The sequence below is a fragment of the Myodes glareolus genome, chromosome 3, assembly GCF_982192425.1.
Source record: "Myodes glareolus chromosome 3, mMyoGla1.1, whole genome shotgun sequence".
Classification (NCBI taxonomy): Eukaryota; Metazoa; Chordata; class Mammalia; order Rodentia; family Cricetidae; genus Myodes; species Myodes glareolus.
In genome coordinates this window covers 81,858,840-81,883,660 of record NC_142028.1, presented here as the reverse complement: position 1 = coordinate 81,883,660, position 24,821 = coordinate 81,858,840, and the positions used below count along the sequence as shown (strand labels likewise).

Here is a 24,821-nt window from a genome sequence, read left to right as displayed (position 1 = left end):
ATGTGAGGAGTGGGGTGAGGAGAAGATGGGAGAAGTGGAGGTAGAGGGAGATGGGATTGGTTTGTAAAATGTGATTGTTTTAAAAATATAATAAAAAATCATAAAATATAGAGGAATGCATCACATCTTTGTATCATTAAACAAATATTCCACAGCATAAATGAATGTAACACATCTTGAATTAATATTCCACAACACCCCAGAATGTTGGAGATGCCACGACTGTGGTTTATCTGTGGAGGAAAAGTTGTAGCCAAAGCAGAGCCATCTCAAGAGAGAGGCTTATGTATTGCACACAGCAGGGATGGAGGGTGGGCTTACCAAAACTGTTTGGATGATGCTATCATCATCCTATCATCAGCCCCAGATGATGGACATGGAGCTGTAGGACTTGGTGGTTCCCCTGCTAGGTTTCAGTCCTGCTATGATCTAACTATTCATTTCTATGTCTCCCATGTCTGCTTTTTATCCCTTCTAGAATGAGAATGTTTACTTGTAACATTATATATTGGAAATGTGTAACTTAATTTTGATTTTATTGTAGCTCACAAAATTTTACCTTGAGTTGCAGAAGAAGCTTTCAACTTTGGAGTGTTGAATAGTGTAGGGAATATTAAGACTATGCAAACTCCTAGAGATGGACCAAATACATTTGCATTGTGAGAGTCTATGAACTGACGGGGACATGGGTTTCAAGGTTATGACTTAGAGGTGCTAATGTCCCTTTTTGTTGAGAATTTAGAAGACCAAATGCCAAGAGAATTTCAGAGTAGAGCTTCAATCATAAGAACTAACAGGGGAGCTGGAATTCACTGTAGTGAATTCTAGAAATGAATTTTAAGTTAGACACACTGACGTTAAAAGTCTGTTCCTGAATGATCAGTGTATAGTGCATTTGTGTGTAAAGCATCACACCAGTTTATATATAAAGTTAATAGATGTTAACCTAAAAAAGTCCATACTCATACATCTTCTGTTCCTTTGGCAATTGACCAAAACTTTGAATCTTTATGTTTTTCTTGAATTACTAAACAGAAAATAAAGTTGGTGATTTCTTTTTAAAATTCAAACTTACCAAATGATGCTATCCTTGTGTTCCAGTCGTTGTTTGTGGACTGGTATAAACTTGCCTAATACATCCCTTTGTGCTTAAAATTGTGATCTTTTTTTTATTAATTTATTTATTTGTTTATAAAAATTTCCACTTCCTCCCCTCCTCCCCATACCCTCCCATTTCCCCCACTCCCTCTCCTCCTCCCCCCCAACTCCCTCCCCTCCTTCCTCTCCAGTCCTAAGAGCAGTCAGGGTTTCCTGCCCTGTGGGAAGTTCAAGTTCCTCCCCCCTCCCTCCAGGTCTAGGAAGGTGAGCATCCAAACAGACTAGGATCCCAGAAAGCTAGTACATGCAGACAAAACAAGACCCAGTGCCATCGACAATGGCTTCTCAGTCAGCCCCCCATGTCAGTCACATTTAGATACTCCGGTTTGATCACATGCTCGTTCAGTCCCAGTCCAGCTGGCCTTGGTGAGCTCTCATTCGATTAGTCCCCTTGTATCCGAGGGATTACTGTTAAGAGAGACCTTTAGATTATTTTTAAGGGGTGTTTGGAACAACTTATTATAACTTAAATATGTTGATAGAACATATTTATTTGTAGTCTAAAAAATCTACATAGTAAGAATGATGATAATATATAATATCAGCTTATAGACGTTTCCTTGGTCCACTGTTACATTTCATGAAATAATTTTACTCAAACTTTATATGCATTTTCCTATGTAAACACCATTATTACTAGTAATATTTGCTAGCATAGACTCTTTACAGTAGTTTGTGGTTCAGTACCTTTTGAATCAATGTATCATAATGCTCTCATTATATTTATTTTCCCAAGCCACAAGTATTCATTTTCAAAATAATGTATTATTTGTTGGACATCTACTGTGGACTTGGTATTTTCTTTCACCTGTTAGTTCAACCTTCTCTGGGAGAAAATGTTGTGCGATATATTATTAGGACAATTGGCTTCCTTCATTTATTAGTTTCATTTGTCCTATTAAAAGTGTATTACCGTTTTCCCAAAATATTTTAAGGTATCTTTACAAGCTTGTTTACAAATACTTTCAGTCTAGAGATTGTGAAGCTCAATATCTGTGAGCAGGCATAAAATTGGCATTGCTGTGGTTTTCTTCTTGGCCATTCTTCACGTGTGGTCTCTAAGCTCTTGAAACATCAGTGACTGGGGTTACTGTAGGATAATCTGCCTCACATGCAGTGTATTATAGAGCGAAGTAGAATGTTTGGACAGCCTGTAGTAGGACAGACAGATCGTCTTTGTAAGTACTCAAGATAAAGCAGCTTCTTATCTTCTGATGGACACTTCAGGGCAAACCTGTATTTATGTTTGGAATAGTTCTGATAATATTTTTACTATTTTACAAATTATACAATTTGTAAAATTGTATTACTGTTAATATGTTATTGGCATATATATATGTTATTAGAATCATTTATTTTAACCTCAGATATGTTTTATTCACCTATAGGAATATTCTAACAGTTGTCTTAGTGATGAAGTTGGACGTACTGAACAGAATGACTTTCTGCTCGTACAGCTCTTACAATTGAAGCTGACAAGAGCTTTGTCCTTTCTGCATATGAGTTGCAAATATGATCTGTGTCTCGTTTATTATATAGCTATGTCTCGTGATTATTTTAAGTATAATTTCAGGCTCATTCTGATGGTATCCACTTATAAGATATGAAGACTCTATTGAGTATTTTTTTTCTTCCCAGGGGTTACCATTTTGCAAATTATTTTGTGTTGTAAAATATTAGTTTAACTTGGAAAATATGTGTTACATTTGTTTATGCTGTATTTGTTTAATTACCTAAAGATGTGTTGCTGTTTAACCTTGTCTGCCAAAGGCACCTTATTGGTCTAATAAAAAGCTAAATGGTCAATGGCTAGGCAGTATAGGGATAGGTAGGGCTGGCAGGCAGAGAGAATAAGTGGGAGGAGAAATGTAGGGAAAAGAAAGGGAGATGCCTGGAGCCAGAAGCCAGGCAGCTGCCAGTCAGATAGACAGACAGGGAGGAAACAGGAAAGATGTACTGAATGAAAGAAAGGTAAAAAGCCTCGAGACAAAGCATAGATAAAAAGAAACTGATTATGTCCCAGATTTCTTGAATGTTTTGTGAATGTGGCTGGCCCGGAGTCTTTCTGAAAAGCCATTGACAATGACACTGGGACTTGTTTCCTCTGCATATACTAGATTTCTGGGATCCAGTCTGTTTGGATACTCACCTTCCTGGACCTGGAGGGAGAGGGGAGGAACTTGAACTTCCCACAGGGCAGGAAACCCTGACTGCTCTTAGGGATGGAGTGGGGGGAGTGGGAGGGTGTTGGGAAGAGGGGCGGAAATGGAAACTTTTATAACTTAATAAACTATGAAAAAAAAGAAAAAAGAAACTGATTAGAAAAAGGGTTAAGATAAAGCTGAGCGTTCATAACTAATAACACGTTTCCATGCCATGATTTGCGGGCTGGTTGGTGGCCCAGGGGAGCCTACTACAATCATTCCTAAGTAATATGTTTAAGAATGAAAGTTCATCTAGACTAAAGAATATAAATAACAGTATTATCTTTGGAGAAACTGAATACCATAATATCCTTTTAAAACCAACACTACTGTGTCTTTACAGTAAGGTGTTTTTTTCCCCTGAGACATTTTAGTGTCTTCTGGGTTTTAGACTGTATTCTGAGTTTTACTTAGAAACTTCTCTCCCTGTGATAAATTGATCTGTGCTTATTAATGAGAAGGCAGAAATGAAGAACTCCTACTTATGACTAACCTCTCTTAGAACTAGTAAATAATCTTTCAGCAGTTCTATGTGTAATATTTTTGTCTAGCAAAACAGTCAGTATGTTATAGTCTTTCTAAATTACTAGATTCTAAATAACAATTGTTTTGTCCATTTGGCAAATGGACAGAATAAGGGTTAAACTAAGTACCAGAAGGCCCTTGAAGTGCAAAAGATCCTGCCCATATGTCGAAGAGGAAATGAGACACACACAGAGATAAATATATATAAGCACTAAAGACAGGCACAAAATACCGTGGATGGAAAGGACTGTGAAAACACAGAGAAGCCGTTTTTCCTATTTATCTGCCCTCACTTTCCCTCACCTTTAACACTGCTGTAAAGACTCATCATTCTCAGATCCCAGTATGTGGGTTATGCTGTGTGATGGGAGTTCATTTAGCATAATTAGCCAGTGAGCTATAGGCATGAAATTATACTCCTTCCAACTTTCCCACCTCTAGAAGATTCCATGCTTGTTGTTTTGTTCATCTCTCTTCTCACTTGGCATACATGTTCCCCTAAGACGGACATTATATTTTATATCTAATCAAAAAATTAGTCTCTCATTTATTTAGGCAGCATTTATTAAACAATGTGGAAGTGAATTGTGAAATAACAGAATCTTTGAGTTAAGTTGATTTTGGTTTTTGTTGTTTAAGTCTCTCTATTCCAAGACTAGCCTCAAGTTCTTTGTATGACCAAGGGTTACTATATACTAATGACCCTCTGGTTTTAACTTTCCAGGTCTGGGTGACAGGTGCACACTGAGTTTGTGTGGAGTTAGAGATCCAACCCCAGGTCTTATTCATACTAGGCAAATACTCTACCAACCATGCTGTATTCTTAAACCTTTTAGGTTGATCTTTTACTGGGGAATCTATTTAAATCTTTTCACCTGAGATATGGAAAACACACGCTTCCCTTAAACACACAGACATACACCTGCCTTTGCCACACAGACATACACCTGCTTTTGCCTCCCAAGTACTGATATTAAGTGTGTCATCACACCTTGCTAAACATGTGACTTTTATCAGCACATTTTATGTGTGCCAACACACATCACATGTGATTGAGCATACTTAGGTATTTATGTGAAGTTGGTATTTTTCATTCCAGTATTTGATTTAAAATTATTAGGCTTAAAACATATATGAATTCTAGTTGTGCCTCGCCCACTATTGTCTGCTGCCTATGAATTTATTAATTTGTAGATATTTGTATTTCTTCACTTTATGTCACATTAATTCACATCTCTCAAAGTTACCAAAGGATATTTTCAGTGTGCCAAGAATACCATATTTTATTTCTGTTAATAAGAGAAAGTTTGACTTATGTCATTACATTAAATAAAAAAAATGTGTGCCTTCTGCTTTGCTTGGGATACCCACACATTTTTTGGTTGTTTAACAGTTTTGTTGATTTGAGTGATGAAAATCAAGCATGCTGAGCTTGTGCCCTTCCACTAAGCTCCACCTCCAACCTTAAGCATTGTTTCGTTTTTAAGAATAATTTATTTTTATTTTATTTATATGAGTGTTTTTCCTGCAAGTAAGTATACCATGTGCATACATAGCACACAGAATCCTCAAGAAGATATTGCTCCCCCCACCCACCCCCCGGAATTTGAGTTGCAATGTGTGCCACCATGTTTTACTTCTACATTGTTAGAATGACGTGAAATGTAAATAGTCTGTAAACACAGGAATTCACTGAGATAGCATGAGAATAAAATACCATTCCATAATAAATCTTATTTAGCATGCACTATAATGCTATAAAAATGTTACTGATAATCACCACAAACTATTGGCATTCAAAATTGCTTTGTTAAGTATATTTGGAGTTACCCTTTCTTCATACTAATCCTGAAACAGATTTAAATTTTAAGTGTATTTTCTTTGTATCTATTTCCTTAAAAGTTAATTGATACTTATGATGAAACTCAAACTTCAGTCGTATTTTTTATGTTTGGCCAATTTCAATTTTAACCTCAATTTATTTTATTTACTATCAGATATACTATAAGTTTTAGTAGGCAAAAATATGTTACTTAATTGTTTTTGCTAATCAGGATAGATTACAAGGGTAATAAGGATTGTAAACAAAATGTAAAACATGTAAGTTCTTCATGTGCATTTTAGCTTCATAAGGCCTTATAATCTTTACAATTGTGTGTTAGTATTGATGTATAAATAACATTGTAACTGTGTAGTAAAATAAAGACATCATTGCCGTTGGCATATACTCTTCATCACTTACCCTGGAAACTAGGAAACTGGGGTTTTATTCTGTGAGTGAATGCAGTAGGAACACAGTAGGAATTGGTATTCAAACCAAATTTATAATTTGGTTTTATGTACACTTTCTGGTTTCTCCTATGTGTTCTGTTTTCTAATGAGACTTAGTCCAGTCCTGACTACCACAGTGCCCCCCCCCCCCTTTTAAGACAAAGTCTATGCAGTTCCATCTATTCTGGAGCTTACTTTGTAGGCCAGACTGGCCTTGAACTCACAGAGATCTGTCCACTTCTTCCTCCCAACTGCTGGGATCAAAGGTGTGTGCCACCATGCCTGGTTTATCATAATATCTTAGGTGTGGAAAAGTTTCAGAATTTCAAAGCCTTCTTGGTAATGTAATGCCCAGGCTAATAGAGTAAGCTTTCTTTCTAACATAGCTCCAGAAATTATAGGAAAAATAGAAATAGAAAATTCGTCCATGAAAGATAACTGCACTTTGTTTAAAATGATACATTCTACTTCCTACAGATGTGTCTTGCGGAATCAGGGCTCTCTTATCCCTGCCATCGACTTACTGTGGGAAGAAGAACTTCACCTGTGCAGACCCGTGAGCAATCAGAAGAGGTAAGCCTGTTTGCTGGCTTTTCACTGAACTAAAGGCTCATATCCTCCACTCACCTGCCCACTTCCTATTCTTTTTTTTCTCTCCCTTAGCTATGCATTGGTAAAGTTAATGTACCGTGAATGATGTCTCAGTCAAACTTTAGAGGAAGAAACTCTCCATGCAGGATTATTATTATTACTTGTTCTGCTAGTTTCACATTTCAACATACAGAAGTCAGACAGATTGTTGTTTGGATGAGTTTTACACAGAGCTGTCAATTTAACAAAGGTTTTTTTTGCATTATTTTATTTTTATTTTATTGGGAATGAGCCTCCAGGTTCTGTAACTTAGAAGTTGACAGTATATACTTTACACCAAGATACTCAGAGCTAATAAATCCCTAATTCATTGATAGCAATATACACGGACCCTGTAGAACAATATCAAGGAGCAAATAAGATGGATTATTTTTGTTTTAATTTGTTCCTATGTATCTGTATGACCTGTAGATATTAAAAGGCATTGTCTTAATTCTGTAGCATGTTTATAGATAACATTTCTATGCCTAACTTTGATCTTGGTTAAAAGGATGGGAAAGAAAACATAATTACTATGACTTGATGTTTCAAGCTGATCAGTAACCTCCTATTTCATACTGTGAAGTCATTGTGACTTTAAAAGGAGATACACATACACACACACATAACCAATATTGGAATACTAAAGGTATAAAGCAGACTTTTTCACAAAATCAAAGAGAAACAAACTGCAATGTAGCAGTGTTAGGGACAGCTTAATGGACAGATTATCCAGACCAAAAGTCCTTGAAGAGGCATCAAATTTGAAAGCTTTAAACTTCTTTCTATTCTTTTTCTTCTGTGTTTATGGGTGTTGTCTGTATGCATGTCTGTGGACCATGTTCATTCAGTGTCTGTTATGCCGGGAGAGGGTGTCTGATCCACTGGGACTGGAATTACAGGAAGTTATAAGCTGCCATGTAACTGTTGAGAGTCAAACATAGTTCCCCTATCTTCCAGCTAGTATCTGAGCCATCTCTCTAGCTTCCAGGAGGCAATGAATTTGTACTACATTTTAAATCAAACTGAACTAAGAGAACAAAAGAAACACTGTAGTGATTCCTTTATGACAGTGGTTCTCAGCCTCTGGGTCAAGACCCTTGCTGGGGAGGAGAAGGGGATGTCAGATGACCCTTTCACAGAGGTCATCTAAGATCATCTGCATGTCAGATATTTACATAACAATTCATAACACCAACATGACAGTGGTGAAGTAGCACTGAAATAATTTTATGGTTGTGGGTCACCACAACATGAGGAACTGTATTAAAGGGCCTCAGATTAGAAAGATTGGGAACTACTGCTTTAGGGGAAAAGGTAAAAACTTAGAAACCACACCATAAAGTCTATATAGTTTATAATATATAACCCAACATCTATATAGACTTAATGCTGTGGTTTCTAAGATCTACAATGGGAATGGATCTTCTTTTCACAAAACCATGAAAGGAATAACAGACATTTATTCAATTTGGCTACTGTGCTTTGGACCACAAAAGTTATGACTACAATAATAGCCCATGATAAATGCTTAGTTAAGTTGAAAATAATATTAAGTTTATGTATAGCTATTTAGGAGGGGGAAACATCAATATATATGTTTGATACAATTTGAGAGTTTAGGCATCCCCTGGGGATCTTGGAACACATCCTCACAGATCAGCTTAGGGCCATGGTCCTTTGAACATATATATCCAAACAGATTGTGTAGTCTACAAGAAATAGCTCAATTCCTAGTAATGCAGATTCTACCAAGACTGAATAATAAAGAAAAGGAAATCCGAACAGACTAATAATTAATAAGGAGATTGAATTTTAAAGAAAGTTTCATGATCATAAAGCTTAAGTCTCAGTGGTTTTACTACCAAATTATACCAAACATGTAATGAACTAATAATACCTGTGTCTTTTAAGCTTTAAGAATATTAAAGAAGCCGGGCAACAGTGGCACACACCTTTAATACCAGCACTTGGGAGGCAGAGACAGGCATATCCCTGTGAGTTCAAGGCCAACCTGGTCTACAGAGGGAGTTCCAGGACAGCAAAGGCTACACAGAGAACCCTTGTTTCAAAAAACCTTAAAAGAAAAAAAAGAATATTAAAGAAAAAAGAATTATTTTATTAGACTAACATTATTATTTTGCAAAACCCTGAAAATGACAAGTCAAGAAAGGATAAGTAGGCCAATGCTCTTGATACCCGCAGATGCAAAAATTAGAATACCAAGTCTATCAGCACGTTAGAAGGGTGTCTACCTTTATTGAATAAAATTGATACCTAAGATGACACCATCAGGTCAATAATTGTCATATACCTAATTTAAAAAATAAAAGATATATTGTAATTATTTCAGTTGACTCTCATGTACAGAAAGAAATAACCTCAGCAAGAACATGCAGCCAACATTATAATGGTGGTTAAAAAGTAGCAGAATTTTCATTTATGCTTAAGACTCATGTTACTGCTTCTGGTCAACTTAAAACTAGAATATTATCAGAGCAATTAATGAAAATAAACAATAAAAGTTGTCCAAATAGGAAGGAAATAAATTTTCTGAATTTGCCAAAGATATGACCTTATAAAAGGAAAATTTTAAAGATTTCACTCTCTTCCCCAAAGAAGAAGCAATAACAAAAATGTGAGAGCAGATAAAATCAGTAAAACTGCAACATATGCAATCCACTTCCACAATGAATTACTCAAAACAGAAGTAATGAAAATTACTTATTTACAGGAGCTATACATTTATTTAATTATATGTAGAAACAAATATGTAATTCTTAAAAATAATAGAATTGAAAAATCTGTACATCTAAGCTTTTAAAGAAATTGAAGATACCAATAAATGGTAAAATAGCTCATGTTTATAGATTCTAAAGTTAATGTTAAAATGTCTGTATTACCCAAAATGATATAAACTTAAAGCAATTTCTACCAAAATGTTGGTTGTGTCACACACACACACACACACACACACACACACACAGACAGACACGCGCGCGCACGCACACACACACACATTTAGATGTCCCTAAATAGTCAAATAATCTTGCACAAAGAGAACAAAGCTAACTAAGTCATACAACATGATTTCAAAATGATGTAATAATGCTAACATATGAAACAGTTGGCCTGGAATGCTCATGCCTTTCATCCAGTCACTTGAAAAATGGAAGCAGGAGATCAGGACTTCAAGGGCAGTCCCACCTGCATAGCTTGTTCGTAGCCAGCTTAGGCTGTATTATACTTCCTCTTTCACTAAAAGATTAATTCAAATCAGTCTTGTCCTGGCATTACGATGGACATATACTGTCTGGATACAGTCAAGCGCCTACAAGGATCTCCCGAGTTTACCAGTTCTATTATTCCAACAATGAGCACAATATCATGCAATGGGAAAAAGGACTGTGTCTTCTAAATGAAGAATGAAATTGCACACTTGTCTCAAACTGTTTATAGAAATCAATCAGAAAAAGATGAAAACATTCTTTTTGACGTATTATACATTTATCATGCCATTATTTAGGAGGTAGAGGTAGGAAGATTTCAAATTTGAGATATATCCTGGAATATATTGCAAGCTGTAGGCCATTCTGGATTTTTAATAGACCCTGTCTTAGAATTCTCCCAAAATAAAAAATCTAAAACATCAACAAGAAGAAACTTTAAATATATAACCCCCAAAATAGAAAACTGCTAGAAAGAAAAAACAATGGGGCAAATCTTCCCAAGTTGAACTGGGCAGTATTTTTAATTAGACCTGAATAGTATAGGCTGCAAATGTGAAAATAGGCTGGTAATAGTGCATCAAACGAAAAAGCTTCTGCACTTGCCATAAAGTTTCTGCCATTCTTCAGTAGGCCCAAGCATTTGACACACAGGCTTGAGGAAAATGTTTTTGCTACTAAATTCTAGTGGTAGTACTATGAAGTATTACTAAAATGTGGAGAAAGGGAAATTCTGCACACCTGCTGTTGGACTAGGAATTGATACCATGATTATGGAAAACAATAAGGAGTTTAAAGAAGGAAGCTGCCATGTGCTCTAGCAATCCAACTTCTAGATATTTATGGAGAACAGATGAGATCAGTACATCAAAGAGCTACATTTCCAATAGCCAACACAGAAAATAACGCAAGCATCTGTCTATAAATGAATGGCTAAAGAAAAATATGGTGTGCATGTTTGTATCTCTCTCTCTGTCTCTCTGTCTCTGTCTCTCTCTCTCTCTGTCTCTCTCTGTGTGTGTGTGTGTATAAGTATAAACCAAATACTAGAATACTGTTTGGCCTTTATTTTTATTTTTTAAAGCAATCTTTTAATACTTTACATACCAATCCCAGTCCCCTTCCCTTCTCTGAAAGACTCTCATTTTCCACACAAGTGTACATGAAGTACATTTATTGAGAGAAGTAAACAAGTAAGTCATATATAAAAGCTTTATAATCACATTTGCATATTATAACAAGGACACTCAAGGTCATTAAAGTATAGTATCCTGGTGGCTTCTGGAGCCTAGGTAGGTTGGTAGGAGAATGATGACATTTTAGTTAAAGTGTATAATATTCAGTTAGGAGAGACATTGTTTCACAGCATATTGTCTGTAACTAATAATAATGATTTTTCTTATTATTAACAATAATGGTTGTTCTTAGCCACAATTGCTCATAAATTTAATGCAGTTCAACCTAGGAGCCAACAAAGTGTAAATACCCAGTTATTTGTTTGAGATTTTCCCCATGTATTGTACAATTGTTTTCAACACCATTGTTCACAAACACATTCTGCAGCAGTAAAATCTGTGTTCGAGGTCTGCATTAAGTATATACATTGTATGGAGCTTTGCTGTCTATATCGCATAGATGGTTCATACTTGTCTGCCCAAAGGAATAGCAGATCCAGTTCTTTTTGTTTTAATGATAAGCATTAGTTCTCAATTTTTATTTCAAACTGTTTGACTATCATCTCCTCCAGGAGGTTTTTCTTGATCCAGATACTTGTCTTTAAATGTATGTGTTATAAAACTTAGTGGTCAGCATCGTAATTGTCTGCATAAATCATACAGTGCTGCTGGAAGATCATAGCCTATTATCTTTTAAATAAGTCCAGATTTAAAAGTGGGGATTTGCAAAATGAACAAATGATTGGAGTAGCCAAACAGAGTATCAGATTTTCTTAACTGGCTCAAAAATCAATTCAATGATTCTCAAGATTCAAAGGATTTTAGTGCAACCATAATGGATACCAAAAGATTATCTATTCCTGTCAACATACATTAATGGGGGAAAAGATTGTTTATCTCATTTTTATAAAAAAGCTTTTCCTAACCTGTTAGGTAGCTGCTAAGAAAATGTGAAGAGATTGGTAGTTCCTTATACATAATTAAGTAGCTCATTCTTGCAGATACTTCAATAATTCATATTTGAAATATATTTTTTAATAAAATTGGCTTTTAGATACCTCTATTCGAAGAGGTTGTAGTTGTACGATTTTATTTTCTGAGATTCTAAGGGAATTTCATGCTTTGTATAAAAGCTAAGTATTGTGTCATAGAGAAAGTTAAAACCATTGTTTATGAAGTGAGGTTCTGTTATTATAGGAAGTATAGTATTTGAAAACTGTTTGGAGAAACATTGTGGATACAGGACAACAAGAGAAAAGAGAAAGAGAGAGAGAGAGAGAGAGAGAGAGAGAGAGAGAGAGAGAGAGAGAGAGAGAGAGAGAACAGTATATATGGGATATTCTCTACCCCCATTTTTCTGCCCAGTGTCTCTCTCAACCTCCATTCTTTATCTGTCACTCTTGGAGTGTTAAATACTATTAAGACTCAGTGGATACTAAGATGGTAGCCTAGTCAGTGGAAGTTGTGAGGTTTTCAGTGTAGTCCTTGATGTCTTTCTACTTGCATGTGAACCTGACTAGACACTGGAAAGAAACATGTAGTGAATCTTACAGATATGAGCCCTTGCTCTTCAAGCCTCAGAGTTAATGGCACCATCATGTTGATAGTGTTCAGATAGTTCAGATAGTTGACTGAATCTTATACAGTGGTTCTCAAACATCCTAATGCTGCGACCCTCTAATACAGCTTCTCATGTGGCGAGCTCCAACCATGAAATTATTTTTGTTGTTACTTTGTAACTGTAATTTTACTATTGTTATGAAACATAATGTAAATATATGATATGCAGATGGTCTTAGGTGACCTCCGTAAACGGTCATTTGACTCTCTCCAAAGGGGTCGCAACTCAGAGGTTGAGAACTGCTGATCTTATGACTAGATGGTCATCTTAATGTATTTTTTTTTTTTGATAAGAAACCCTATCATTGCTTTTAAGTGGGCAAGAGGGTCAAAGGATTCAAGCTCTTGAAACCAAGTCTGAGAACTTAGATTCTATGTGTAGAACCCACATGGTACAGGGAGGTACTTCCAGTTTGTTCTATTACCTCCACATGTGCAGCAAAGCACACGCATGTGCATACACACAAATAAATAGATAAAAAAGTTAATGAATAAGATTTTTGAGGTGAGGAAGGGTTTTGAATTTTTTTTTTAAATGTGGAATATTTAAACCTGGAGGATATCTTGACTCCGTAGGACAAAATTCTAAGGTTAAGATTAGAATTATATGTAAAACTAATGCTTTTATAATAAATAATAGAGTCCTAAGATGTTTCAGCAGTACCCAGCTATCAAATGGATGCAAAGAGGAAGAGGCAGGGTGGCAGCATTATTCAGTGGACAAATGTGCTTGCTGCCACACATGATGACCTGTGTTTGATGTCTGGAACCCACACAGTGGAAGGAGACCTGACTCCTAAAATTTGTTCTCTGACCTCCACACACATACATGAACATGCACAAACACTAAAAAAGAAATCTACTCTTTTTTTCTGTTAAATAGTTATTTTTAAGTTATGTTCTTCTACACAGACTAAATGGTCAAATCGTTTCTATGTTTTTATAACTTATGGACATAGAACCATATTTTTGAGGTAAAAAAATCATTTACTTCCAGATGTGGTGGTGCACACCTTTAATACCAGTACTGAGGGGATTGAGGCCGGTGAATCTCTAAGTTTAAGGTCTACAAAGTGAGTTCCAGGACAGCCAAGACTGTTACACAAAGACACCTTCCTTGAAAAAATAATTCATTTACAAAGTAGTGTTTGTGGGCCATTTGTTGTACATAGGATTGCCATTTAGCCAGATATTTTGCTTGGACCCTCATCTCAGCCAACGCTTGAACACTTATTGGTACTCATAACCCAGTTCAAATGTTTTAAATCTTAACACTTTATAATACTCTCTTAATCTAGGGAATAGAAGTCAAATTTGTATTTTGAAACTAGTATTTTTAATACCTTAAATGTCACCATGTTGCAAATAAAGAATAAGTAGGGTAAGTTTATCGGCGCCAATCACATAATAAATTCTCAATACAAGCTTATTGAATGAAAACATGCTATTATAGTTTGTGTCTAGTATGATACTACAATGGAATTTCATAGATGTGTATTTTATGTATCCCCTAACGTCACTGTGAGGATAGCTCTCTGATGTCTGACTTACTGTGGGTTACTGCAGTAAGACAATGACAAGTTTGAATACTATCTCATTCCTTCTTGCCAGATATAGACAGTGTGAGTTTTTTGAGAGACTCGTGGCTTCTATTTGTCTCTGACTTTTCTAGTTGTATCCGTTTCCTAGTTTGGGGGCACTTACTTGTATACTGCACACTAGAGCTATCAGAAGAATCTCTGTCTTTGGTGAGCTTATAACTCCCCTTCATTTTGTCAGTCTCCGATGTTTGGACTGCAGGTTTTATAACAAGTTTAGTAATATTTGTGAACTTTAAAATGGAGAATATTAAATTTAACACTAAGAAATGGTTTCTTACTTATTAAAGTTTTTATCTTACTACAGTAATGTAACTTTATAATTTGATATGTTAAGGCAATGTGAATCTAACCGGGACTTTTCTTAAATAGCAAAGCACGGATGTTCATATGGTTAGTGATAGTGATGGAGATGACTTTGAAGATGCTTCAGAATTTGGAGTGGATGATGGAGAAGTATTTGGCATGCCATCCTCTGCCCTGAGAAAATCACCAATGAGTGAGTATTTGTAACTTTTTGGAACCAACATTGCAATTCTCCCTTCTAGTTCTAAACTTAGTAACAACAGGGATTTAAAATTTCTACCTGACCTTTAGTTTAGAGAGGTGAGATGTAAAAGGTAGACATGCTTCATTAGAACCATAGTCTTGAGTCTTGGTTTTACTAAGCCTCCAGATTCCCAACGTACTAGTAAGAATGTCCAAAAGTATGTGTAGTAAAATGTTTCAGTGTATTAGTTCCAATTCTGTTGACTTTTACCTTAAAAGTTGATTGGCAAACACCTGTACTTTCTGTTGCTAGTACTTGTTTCCCACTTGTCAGCGACGTCAGTGTGAAGAATACTAACAATACCTTTTTATTCATTGTTGATATCCATTTGAAGAAGGAAAAAAGTAGAATATATGTGCCATCTTTCTCATTTTCGCTTTTGATATGTATGGTAGAGAATAACAAAGGATGCTATGTGCAATATGACTTCCAAAGTAAATCTTTAAGTGGCCTGTTCACTCTGTAAAATTAGGGGTTCCTTTGGACAGAAATTGATAGAATTACATAAACTTGGCAATTTTCCAATTAGTTCCTCTTAAAATATTTTCAAATATTTGTTTAATTTAATCACAAGGTATCTATTTCAAGAAAGCATTAAAATCCTAATTGATGATGACACATAATTTAGGTGCTTAACAGAACTGTGTCTATTCACTGAGATTTTTTTAAAAACGATTCTTTTTATTCTGCTTGATAAATTTGTCTGATGTATGTTAAAATATCCCATCAGATATATCACAGAAGCTACACTTAATTTTATTTCCTCTTTATTGATTAAATATATTTCTTATATGTGGGATTAGATGTTATGTGGTTTGTTTTTTGTGTCTATTTGTTTTGTTTTTTTGTTTTTGTTTTTTCTTTTGTTTGTTTTTAGTGCCAGAAAACGCAGAGAATGGAGGAGATGCCTTATCACAGTTTACAGCAGAGTTTTCCTCAAGGTAGGGTTAGGACATTAACTATAAAATTGATGTTTTCTTTTATTACTGTGATTTTTTGGTGCATTTTTTATTATAAATAATAAATTACAGTATTCAAAGGATCTATTTATCGATCATACAGTATTGATAGAGGAATACATGCTATTCAGTGTGGTGTAACTAATAAACCACTTGTGGCAATGCAGAAATGTATTTCGTCTAATAGATGGGTCACTCCTCTACTGACTTTTGTTTCTCAAAAGACTAGGATATATCATACTAGTTTTTAGTATATCCTAGGGGAAACAAAAATCACTTACACAATACTAAATTCAAAGGTAATTAAAATTTAAATGTAAGTGAATTTTTCTTTTAATTTTTGTTTTTGGATTCTTTAGCATTTCTTTTAAGAGTTTTAGTAAGTTCTTTATATATTTTGGAGTCTGTTGAGGTGTTTCAAGAGACTTCTTACTATTTAATTTTCAATTTGACATAAATGATATTGCTCTTTTAGTGCTACTTTTCTGGCAATACTATAACATGGGAACTTTATAATAATCAATTTTCTATAGTAGAATTCCCAAATAAATGAATGAGCTAAAATGAGAAAAAGTTATTGTAACTCCAATATCTGATGGAATTAAGTAGCCAAGACGTAGTTCTTGAGATATAGATTCATAATATTTATTAAACCTGTTTACTTATTGCTAAAAATTCCAGTGTTCTAATATATTAGTACAGACAAAGAAGAATTTTTAAAATTTACAAATCTCATTCAGGCATTAAAAGAAGTTATTTAATATTTGGTTTGTTCTAGATATTAGCCTCAATATTTGTTACTAGTCATTGATTCAGTTTGTGTGTTGCTTTGGTATGAATTTCAAACATTTCTTTATTAATATTCATAATTTTTTCCTATAGATATGGTGACTGCCATCCCGTATTTTTTATTGGCTCATTAGAAGCTGCTTTCCAAGAGGCCTTCTATGTGAAAGCCCGAGACGTAAGTCCAGCCTTCCAGATTCTGATTCAGATTGTACTGTATTGTTTACCACTTGGTGTGAGGCAATGTTTCCTATTTCTTACAGTGTTGAGATTGAAGTCTTGATTTTTCCATTCATCTACCAACCTAATCTTCACCAAGATGCCCATATCCATTGGTACATTATATTAATATTACCTGTAGCCTTTGCAGAAGGACTTACGAGGGTTGGTAGACATGTTTACAAGGAACCAGACTATATGTTTATATTGTTTTCAGTTATATGATAGAAATTTGTCTTCAGTCATTCCCAGAATGCTTATTCCTGTATGTGTCCAAATTTACCTGTAAAACTGCATTCTAAGCCCCCAGTACATGACAGAACCTCGTAGGACCAAGTGTGCTGGTTCAGCGTCCCTCACCTAGTCTAGATTGCTCCAAAGTACAAAACTGTTGCAGCCGCACGATCCTCAAAAGCTATGAATTTCCAGTATTTGTATTAGGGACATTCAAACAATGAATGAAGACTATACAAATATTCCAAAATCAGAAAGAACTAAAGCTATGCCACCATACTTCTGTCCCAGTCACTTTACACAATATCTATTTATACATTCAGTTCTATGATGGGGCAGGTATTTGGGGTCAGAAAGGTGCTGGTCTTGTTTTGCCTTCGAGTTTTTAATTGTGGTTAGAGGGTATGAGTTTTTTTTTAGTTTGATTTTGCTATACTATGAATTCAGCCTACTTCCTGTATGGTAAGCGAGAGTTGACTGAGCTGTAGCCCCAGCAACACCCATCCCTTTAACTTTTAACTTGAAGGATCTCACTGAATTACAAACTGCCCTCAATGTACTTTTGTGGCCCAGGCCTTAAACCTGTTTCTCCCACCTCCGATTAATTCTAACTTATAAATAACTTGAGAATACTATGAGATTAAGACAACTAATTAGGAATTTGATAGATAGCTCCACACTTAGTGTATACTGCTCTTGTACAGTAGAGTTTGGTTCCCAGCACCCATACTCGATGCGTTTCAGCTTTTGACAAAATAAAACAATTACAGCAATATTCTGCAACAACAGTTAGATAAATGTCGGTTTTCTCTCTCAAAATATTTTTATGTGTTCACCTTTCCACACTTCACAGCACATGTGTACAAGCAGCATCTTTACTGTTTCTCTTTAGGGGTCATAATGAAATAAAATAAGGCTTACTTGAAGACAAGCACTGAAGTGCAATGACAGTCCAGCTTCTAACAAGATAATGCTGGGTTACCAGTGGGTAGGCACTATGTGTGATGCTATACATAGTGATACTCAGGACAAAGAAATGGTCCAGAGGCCGTCTCTCTGCTTTTCTGTCACAGGAACTCCAGTGCTTTCACACGGTGCCAGGAATCAAACTCATTTGCACAGCCATATCCCCAGGTTCAACCAGTACATTTTTATGATTAATTTTTATTTTAATTGCTCAGATTCAAACTGGAAAATATTAACTGGAGCAGAAAATAATTAAAATTGCATCATTTAGAAATAAGGATGTAACTTATTGGTAGAATTTGTGCTTAGCATATGTGAGGTCCTGGTTTTGATCCCCAACCCATACATACATACAAAACATTATTTTTAATCAACAAATAACTAAAATTTCATGCTTACTTTTAATGTTTGTAGCAACTAAGCTTTTAGAGTTAAAAATTTAAACTTCATAGAAACATTAGAATATTTTATATATTTGTTAGATTTTGATGAGATTGTTTTAAGCCAAATTATTGCTCCTAAAAACTTAAGCATATACATTTTGCAAAACAGTAAAATTTCCTACTTTACCACAATATGGTAATTACTTAAAATAAGACTAATAATAATTCCAAACATAGATGCTTTTTCAATTTCATTTCAAAAGTTTTTATGTATACCTCACATGTTACAGCTTTAAATGCAGATGCTTAAATATGGTATTTATTGCCAACAAAAGAACTTTTATTAAGTTGTCATGAAGATTTATTCAAACTGATAATCTCCAGAGGAATATAAGCTCTTGTTTATTAACTCCTGGATATTTCTAATGAAACAATTGGTCATTTGCTCTTATTAGTGTCTAGGTGTTTTAGCAGTGGCAAACTGCTGAAACATATACTTACATGTTTTGTTTATTAGAATCCTGTCAAAATTTATTCACCTCTTAGGACTGCTAAATTGTCTTTATTTTTTCTCAACCAGTTCATTTTTCTTCTTCACTTTCCTTTTCCAATTTGTAGTTAATGGATAGTTTATAATATTTTTCTGAGCTAAAGAAAAACCACATGGTGGTCAGATTGTTGAAAATTATCTAAGTCAGTATACTTTGTACAATCATCAGTTAAGCTATTTTTTCACTATTTTTTGTGATGACAGGAAACTTATACTTGTTTTGAACTCTATGTCCTCCTGCCTCCACCTCCCAAGTGCTGAGAGCTCCAACATATACCACCATGTCCTATTGAGTAAAGTCCAGAAATAGTAATACTGCTTCATATTTATATGATAAAACGTGACTACCAAATCATTTTCCTGAACCCTATAATTTGTGAGATAGGGACATTTAGTCTATAAATTCCCATTGTAGAGACAAGGAAATTCAGATAATTGGTCTAACCTCCAGAGTTACAACAGTAGTAAATAGTAGAAGCAAAGTGAGCGTTCATGCGCTCCACCACAAGCAAGTAGGGTTTGGGCTACACCACACATGCATGTCTCTGCTGTCCACTGCATTGTAGGATGCAGTATGAAAGTCCTTCTGTTTCCAGGTATCACGTCTCCAAGTTAGGACAAATCATTTATTTTAATTAAAAAATGTTTTTAAGAAAACAATTTGCCAATGTTCAGACATTTTAAAGCAAGTGTGACTGTTAGTTACTGTGGCACTTTGCCTAAATTTCTTTCATCTTAAATATCATGTTTAACTTAAACTTTAGAAGGCACATTAATTTTACCAGAGCAACAGATGAGCCTCAAGCACCAGCTTTCTTCACTTGAATTGAGAAATTGAGTTCCAAGAGTAAATAAAAACAAGATTGAAGGTTTAAATCCTCTACTAGGCTTTTTGAACTTATATACTCATTAAATGTTTATTGGAGTGGTGGGATTACAAAGGATTTAGGGAGCTTCATCAACTGGTATATAGTTAATCACTAAGTAAAACACTACATTTGATAAAGTGTTTCTCACGATGCCACATTCAATCCATCTTAATGAAAAATGCTTCCAGCTGATTTCATTTGAGAGCACTTGTCGGAGAGAGTGCTCATGGTTCCTCTGCCTGTTCCTGAAGTCTTTAGTATTGGCTCGAGCAGATCCAGCTTATTATGGGTTCTTATATACTTCTGACTTTTGGTGACACCTTCATCAGCTTTATATATATAATCTTTCTTGCTCTTTACTATAAAGGATGGTCATTCAGTTAAGAGTTATAAATATTTATCACATGTCTACTTAGCGTGTGGTATACAGAGATTTCTTTGTTCTGACAATTCAGAGTTTAACCGGTAAGATAAGGTGATATTAACAGATCCACATAGTGCAATGTAACATAGAAGCAATGAGAACAGTTATCTTGTCTACAAATAAGAGGAGATATATCTAATCTGATTCTTAAGAGGTAGTGAAATGGAAATCTCACATTGTAACCCACTCAGGTCTCACACTTGAGAGTCTCCTACTTGAGCTGAGATTGCAGTCATGTGACAATACACCCAGCTCTGACGAGAATCTTAGAATAAAAATACTTGGACAAATGACAGTATTCTGGAAAGTTACGTCAACCAGGTGGTAGGTCATGCTTTTAATACTAGCACTTGGGAGACAGAGGAAGAAGGATCTCAGTGAGTCCAAGGACAACGTGGTCTACAGCGTGAATTCCAAAAGAGCCAGCGCTACACAGAGAAACCCTGTCTTATTTAAAAAAAAAAAAGTTATGCCAATAAGAAGATGAAAATGAGAAAAGTATAACCACCTTGATGTTACTTGGACAAAAAAAAAACAAACAAAGTCCAAGTTAGAGTTACATTGCAGTTATAAAACTGGGAAGATCAATGGACTCAGTTTTCCAAAGAGTTACCACTGACCATTCCTTAATTATTTGAGAGTTTTTGATAATTCTCCTGATAACTCGTTTTCTTTCCTGCTGCTGCCCCTGATGAGTTTTCTTATTACTAGAAAGTGTGCCCTGAAGAGTGACTGGAGACAGCAGTCAAACCCCTGCCAGAGTTATTTAACAAGTGAAGGATTGTGTCTCTCCAAGGCTTTCCCCTGAGAGAGTGGGCTTTGATACCAGTGATCTTGTTGCAAGTCTCTAAGTCTGACGTCACACCCAGGACTTTTTCTAAATATTATTCCTCATTTAAGGAATCCAGTGCTCAAGTCCCTATTTTCACTTAGTGTAGTTCTATTGACCTAAAGAACAGATTTGCGCCTGCCTCTAAACCGAAGAGCCGCAGAATGAATATGATGGCCATATCTACTGTATGTGGTGGCTTGAGAATTAATTGGATAACTACTTAGGACCATGGTTAAGCAGTTTATGATAAATTTGAAAAAGGCTTATACAATAATAAACCAATTTTCTCATTGACTCTGAAATATCTCTGAAGGTAACTTCAGGGCTTTGAGAGCCCCTGTGAAAACCCAATCTCAAGTTGACTATTTCCCATTAACAGGATCTTTTTATTATATTTAATTTTAAAAATTAACTAATCTTTAAGTGCTACCAATTCTACTGCCTCAGTCTGAAAGAAATCTAAATGGCGTCACTAATAAGTATTGCTTAAGAAAAATTAATTCTGCCCAGTTCTGAAATTACAGCTTTAGTTAGTGAGTCTTCCATATCCCATTGTGAGAAAACCAAGCAAACGGACTTCTTAATGCTTTGAAAAATATGTCTAGTCTGCCTATTTTTTAGAGTTTTTTTTCTATTGTATTTTTTTTAAATTACTGTTGACTTCCTTGAAGGCAGTCGGTGTCCTAGATGTCAATTTTAAATGAGAAGATAGCATCCTACACACTTATAATGCTAATATAATTTTTTCAAAAAAATATTTTCTCATTATATAAATGCTTTTGATATATAATGATATAGATTCATTTTAATTAGAAATAAAAATTACTATGTAATTGTGAACCTAGAAATAGCAACTATTAAATATGCTTACTTTAAAAAAGAGATGGTTTAAAAATCTATAAGCCTGTATGAAGGCTAAAAAGATGTTATTAAGTTCTTGCTGCAAAAGCATTGGGTACTGAGCTCTCATCTCAGGCACCCACATAAAAACTAGGCACTACAGTGCACATCTGTTATCCCAGCCATGAGCAGATGGTAACAGGTAGATCCCTGGAGCTCATTAGACAGCTAGCTTTACTGAGTCAATGAGCTCCAGGGTAAGTGAGAGTCTGTGTCCTAAGAATTAAGGTGGGGAGTGATTGACATTGACACCAACCATATAAAAGACACCAACTCTGGCCTCTATAAACATATGCGTGTGCATATGCATAAATAAAAATACATGGACAGGCAGACACACACACACCAAAAGTTGTTTGCTGGGCATGGTGGTACATGCTATTAATCCCAGCACTCCAGAGGCAAAGACAGAAGCAGGCAGATCTCTGGGAGTTCAAGGCTAGCTGGACCTACATATTGGATTGCAAGCCATCATGAATGTGGTTCTTAAGGCAAGCTCATTGAAAGTATTTACAAAAAGAAAAAAATGAGGTCTCATACTAGTAACTTAATAGCACAATTGAAAGTTTTAGAATAAAAAGAAGAAATCACATGCACAAGAAATAGGAAGCAAGAAAATTTCAAACTCACAGCTAAAATCAATAAAAGTCGAAACAAAAATATAAAGAACCAATGAAATAAAGAAAATCAAAAATATTGATCAAATCCTTTTTCAAGTTAACTCAAAGATGGAGAGAGAATATCTACACTAACAAAATTAACAACAAAAAGGAAGACATAACAAGAGACACTAAGAAAATTCAGAGAATAAGGACATATTTTAAAAAGCTGTATTCCACCAAATTGGAAAATCTAAAATAAATGCATAATTTTTCAATACTTATCACTTACAAAAGTTAAATGAAGATTAGATAAACAATTTAAACAGACCTATAACCCCTAGTGACAAAGAAAGAGTAAAGAAAAGTCTGCGAACTAAAAGCCCAGAGCCAGGCAGTTTTAGCTCAGAATTCTACCAGATTTTCAAAGAAGAATTGATAACAATACTCCTCAAATTATTCCACAAGATAGAAACAAAAGAAGCATTGTTGTTTTCGTTTTATGAGGCCACAGTTACCCTGATACCCAAACCACATAAAGACCCAGCAAAGAAAGTTATAGAAATTGTTATAAATGTGGAAGCAAAAATATTCAGTAAAAACTTGCAAACCAAATACAAAAAGATCATCAAAAAGATCATCCACCCCGATCAAGTAGACTTCATTCCAGAGATGCAGGAATGGTTCAACATACATAAATAGATTCATGTAATCTTCTCTATAAATGTACTGAAGGATAAAAGTCATGATTATCTCATTATATATAGAAAAGACCTTTGAGAAGATCCATTTTTTCCTTCATGATTACAGTGGTGGTGAAGGAGGTTTTCATGTCCTGGCACTTTAGTGCTTGTCTGTAATCCTAGTTCTTGGGAGGTGGACACAGGACGATTAGGTGTAACATGAAAGGCCTGGCCTGCTTGTTGGGGGTTTCTGTCCCTGCCCCGTACCCCAAAGCCGGCAAGCCCCAGAGAAAATCAACCACACAGAGATTTCTATAAGTTATAATGCTAATTGGCCCATTAGGTCAGGCTACTTTTTAGCTAACTCTTACATCTCGATCAAACCCTTTTTCTGATCTATGTTAGCCATGTGGCTCAGTGCCTTTTTCAGTGGGCCGCTCACATCCTGCTGCTTCGGTGATCTGGGCAGGAGTGGGAGGAATCAGCTTCCTCCTTCCCAGAATTCTCCTCTCCTTGCATCATTTCCACTTCCTGTCTGTTTTTCCCGCCTAAACCTCCTGCCTGGCCAATCAGCGTTTATTTAAAACATGATTGACAGAATACAGACAATTCTCCCACACCAATTAGGAGTTCAGGATCTTACTAAAATACATAGTAAATTTAAAAAATTGCCTTACATACATGATACTTCTAATTTTTCAAAAATAAGCAGAAGATAAACACAAAAGCTGGCATGTTTTATATAAACAAAGCCCTATCAACTAAATATGCTGTTCTATAATTAGGTGTTTTTACTAAACAGAGTGTTAGCACCATTTCGAATATGCATCAATTCTTCTACTTAGTTATCACAGTGCTCATATTATAGTTAGTGTTTAAATTAGTCAAAACTACATTATTTTTATGATATACTTGTTTAAAGCTTTCTTCCTAATTTCACCATCTTTGATTTAGTAGTTTGCCTTTAGTAGATAGACATTAATGGTATCAGGCAGATTTAGATTCAAAACTAATGTATATACCATCCTTTTATTTTCTTTGAATTTCATGCTGAAAATATTTTGGTAATGACCCTACCTTCATATTATGAATCTGTTTCCTAAATAATGGGCAAATTGTCTTAATACAATGTTAGTGAAGATGTTTTGACTTGTTCAGTTAGTCATAGGTAGAAGTAACAGAGTAGTAGGGCTAAGACATGTTTAAGTAGATATGTCATGGAATTCATGAACACCAGCAAAAAACTTTCTTTACCACTGTTACTGTTGTTAAGCAGTGGTTAGTTTTTGGAAGGTTTTGAAGAGGAAGGTATCACTCTCAGAGCTATATCACAGGAATGTGTGATGTAGTAGCAGTTTGTAGGAGAGGAGACAGAGACAGAGAGTTCTGTGTGTGTTTATGTAAGTTCAGTGATTTAAAACCATGGTATAGTATAGTGCCTTGTAGGTCACAAACTTTC

General features: G+C 35.2%; 1 protein-coding gene across 3 annotated transcripts in view; it reads left to right on the top strand.

Moving 5' to 3' along the window:
- Positions 1-24,821, top strand: part of Faf1 (Fas associated factor 1) — a 303,421-nt gene that overhangs the window by 173,220 nt on the left and 105,380 nt on the right. For all 3 annotated transcript variants that reach the window (XM_085686415.2, XM_087904746.1, XM_085686413.2), the window contains exons 9-12: positions 6,636-6,731; positions 14,781-14,907; positions 15,836-15,899; positions 16,800-16,881. In XM_085686415.2, coding sequence (XP_085542541.1) covers positions 6,636-6,731; positions 14,781-14,907; positions 15,836-15,899; positions 16,800-16,881 — 369 coding nt within the window. The remainder of the gene's footprint in view (positions 1-6,635; positions 6,732-14,780; positions 14,908-15,835; positions 15,900-16,799; positions 16,882-24,821) is intronic.